Below are 4,068 nucleotides of genomic sequence, written 5' to 3'. Positions count from 1 at the left end.
CGACACCCTGACTTATTATGACCTACATTCAACGTGTCCTCATTCGGCCCGATGTCTTCTATTCGACACCATAAAAGGAGTTATCAGCTGTTTCCGATGAAGAATATAAATTTACCATATATTTCTTTTTTAGAAATCGATTCTGTATTATAATGCGTCATCTCTTGAAAATTCAATAAAAGCATTCACCTTTGTATAGGAATCCTACTTAGTTCGCATAATAAGATTTATATGTAATTTTTTTAATACAAATTCTGTGTTGTCTGCCTTTTTGAACAGCAATTTTTGCCATTCTGCATGTAAGTACATAAACAACTGATTCGATCTTTAGACTCCTATAAGCAGATTTTGTTATTGCCAAGAAATTGGCAGTGCCACATTCCTTGACTTGATTGTAGTAAAGTACTGTCTGTTTTTCTAGATTGCAGCGCGATGTATAGTGTAAGACAATTTAGTCAGCCCGTAACTCGGTCAACTAAAATCAGAGTTTGTTTTAATTAAAGGAATTAAATCAATTAATTTGATTAAATTAATTGATTTAATTCCTTTAATTGATTTAATTCCTGTCTTGTGGTAACGATTGTATCCGACAAAAAGGAACTAATAATCACACGACATGTTTCTGTTTCTCTTGCAGGTATGATCACTCTGGTCGACGGCGCTCCGACTTTCATGGACCCTCTCAAGGAATGGAAGATAATAGTAACGCATTATGGAGGATTGGCCGGTCTCGCTCTGATCGGACTTATCCTGGCAGCTATTCTTCCCTGCGCCGGTCTCTTTTTCTGTTGTTGCAGATGCGCGGGACATTGCGGTGCCCGAAGTCAACCTTTCGATAAAAAGCACGATCATTGCAGAAAAATTATGCTCAGCATCATGTTAATCGTTGTCGCTACTATTATTCTGTAAGTTACGTTTTTATAAATACCACGTTTAATGGTATACATATCTCTCCGTATGTTTTAAAAAATTATGTTCCTGGTAAATATTGGTCATTAAACAAGACAAGATTTAAAGGGCATTTGCTTACATTAAAGAAATATTGCGGTAAATGCCGTGATGAAATATAAAAATTATTTGAATGAATTTTTGGTGAGATCGAAAATTCTGGAATTGATTAATGCATTATCTTTGCATGATTACTTAAGTAGATTACTTAAGAAGATTACTAAATACGATTTGTATAATTTAATATTTTATGATTATTTATATCAAGATTATATTTGTACAAGATGTAAATAAAATTTCGAGTCTTTTCCCAGCAAATATAAATACTATGTAACGTGTGAGATAGTTTCGTTCAAATTATGTCCTTTGATCAATCCACGACGCCACGATATGGCTCGAGATGCGCGATAGGATTGATTTAAGTCGATCACACAGTGTACCATACACGAGGTATAATTTCTTGCATGATGGGTTTATATGTTGCTGTGCCTGCTCTAATACATGTTAAACATCTCCATACATTGAACGAAACATACTCTTGATTTCTGTGTTTGATATGAATTATTACATTATTTTCAGAATTATATAAGTTACACAAAAAAAATAAGTTACTTTTTTTTAGTAACGAATGAGTAACGTAGTTACTTTTCCTAGTGAGTAACGATAACTAAGTCAATGTTCAGTAACAAGTAACGAAATTTTACGTTACTTTTTTCATTATTCTGTTGATATATATTCATTCATAGTTTTCATAGTTAGGTCTTATATAATTATTTAAGGTATTTAAGCTTCCTTAAATTTATCTTCAGCTTTACGAATTATTTTATTGGCTACTGAGCATCTGAGGATAAATTTAAGGAAGCCTTAAATATAAGGTCTGTGACTATCAATATGGACAATAGAGTTACTTTAATAAGACTAAAAGATTATATTATTTAAATTTAGAAGATATCAGTATGTTAAATGAGCATTTTCTTTTGAAAAAATTTTTTCAATCAAATATAATATCAGTCTATCAAGTAATGCATCGGTAGAAAAACTTTTTAATATTAGTGGACTCATTTTGACGAATTTTCGAATCAGTCTGTTTAACAGACGGATATTTTGAAAAACAATTATTATTAAACAAAAAGGTTCAGCGATATAAATTAATTAGATATAATTTAAAGTTAAAAAATATGTGTTTACATAAATTACGATATGTATCAAAACCGATATGTACCAAATAAAAAATTAAATAAAGAACTAATAATATGAAAAACAAAATAAAAGTATGAATTAAAAAACGATTATTCTTATATAGTTATAATTTAAATAAATGTAATTGGAAAAGTTTTTGGAAAAATAACGGAAAAAGTAATGATTTTTTCATTACTTTTAAATAACGATAACGCGTTACTTTTAGAATCGGTAACAAGTAACGAATAACAAAGTATTTTTTACTGCAAGTAACGGTTGCAGTAATATATTACTAAAAACATTAACAACTCTGATTATTTCATAGTTTCCTTGCACGCGCAATCAAAACGTTAAGAAACAATATTAAAATATTGAATAAAAAAAAAATATCTTATTCGATCGATACATATAAGAACACAACCGTTATTATAACGGTTTATAAGGCTAATGTCTTTAACGGTCTTAGCTGGATCTTAAATAAGTATATTTAAGTAGGTACTTATTTAATTCTGTGTGAATTTATATACTACGTATGTAATCCTTTAAATTGCACGCGGAAATGATTTTTCGATCTTGAAACGTAAACTCTACTAAATTACTCGTAATATTATTAATTCGTAATATTATTGCGTAATATTACGAATTAAATTGACTATACTCAGAAAAAAAGTCATCAATAAAAGATAACTATAAATTTGTGTGTAGCGTCTCAACTATATATATAGGATGTCCCATTTTAATGTCCCATCCCAAATAACTTTTTTATTTTTGATCTTAGGAAAAAATGTTTCAGACAAAAGTTGTATGATTTTGAGGGGGACAAAAATGGTGTCATAAGTGACCTTGAATAGTTGCTTGAAAGTCATGTGAAGATTATCTTCAATTTCTTAAATGGAACTACTTTTTATTACATATTTTTATTACATATTTTGTAGATCATTTCGAGAGCTTTCCAAAACACTATAATTAAGTTCATTTTCATTTTCTTTTTAAGTTATATTAAGGCTTGCAAGTTATAGAACCGCCGGCATTAGCATTACCCAAGATGTCCGATAGATGCGACGGTTAAAATCTCTTTAATGTTGTTCAGGATCATGGATAACATTTGTCAAGTTCAAGGCCATTGAAGGTTGTACCTCTATTTCAATTTTTACGTAGAAATGTAGTTTTTAGTGCAAAAATGAAAATAAGAGAAATGAAAATAATCCAATGGACTTGATCTTGATAATGGCAATGCCAATGCTGATCCGCTTAGATTAGATAGATCAAAAGCTATTTACTATCGAAAAAACGAATCGTACATTTCTTCTCTGGTCGACGTTAATAATAATAACAAAACAAAATATCAAAGATTCAGATTTTGCATAATAGTATTTCCGCAATATGTAATAGGGCACATAGAGAAAAAACAAAAACACTTTCATTATATACTCCGAGCGGATACATCGATTGAACACACTAAAACCTGATCGGTTCAGTCCTTATTGAGACTAATAATCTCGATCTCTCATTGTCGGCTTGCGTAAAGTTGTCATGGCAGTGTCATTGTGCTTGGCTTAGCGCCAATTAGACATTACCGTGTCTCTAGATATATCATCTCCGAGAACATCCCTCCTGCTAAGAGTCGAATAAAAAATAGTTTCGAATTTCACAATAAACTGGAATGACAATCGACAACAGAGATTATGGTACTAAAAATTCATTTTTACGTAAAAATGAAAATATGAGGTACAATCTCCATTGATCTTTGATAAATGCTATTCAGAACCCGTCGGTCGAACATCTTGGGTAATGCTAATGCCGGCGGTGCTGTAACTTGCAAACTTAATATAACTTGAAAAGTACTTAATGGAAATGAATTTATAATGTTTTAGAAAGCTTTTGAGACAATCTACCATATAAGAATGCATGTGTGTGTGTGTATATATATATATATATATA

The 4,068-nt window shown here is 30.5% G+C and overlaps 1 protein-coding gene across 1 annotated transcript in view; it reads left to right on the top strand.

Moving 5' to 3' along the window:
* The first annotated feature begins 639 nt into the window (after nt 1–639).
* Nucleotides 640–4,068, top strand: part of LOC108691229 (prominin-like protein) — a 213,230-nt gene continuing 209,801 nt past the window's right edge. Inside the window, exon 1 of the mRNA XM_018198904.1 lies at nt 640–905. Within this exon, the coding sequence (XP_018054393.1) occupies nt 640–905 (266 nt within the window). The remainder of the gene's footprint in view (nt 906–4,068) is intronic.

Source organism: Atta colombica, unplaced genomic scaffold (genome assembly GCF_001594045.1).
Source record: "Atta colombica isolate Treedump-2 unplaced genomic scaffold, Acol1.0 scaffold43, whole genome shotgun sequence".
In the NCBI taxonomy this organism is placed as follows: Eukaryota; Metazoa; Arthropoda; class Insecta; order Hymenoptera; family Formicidae; genus Atta; species Atta colombica.
The sequence above is the reverse complement of the archived record's forward strand: the minus strand, read 5'-3'. Positions and strand labels throughout refer to the sequence as shown.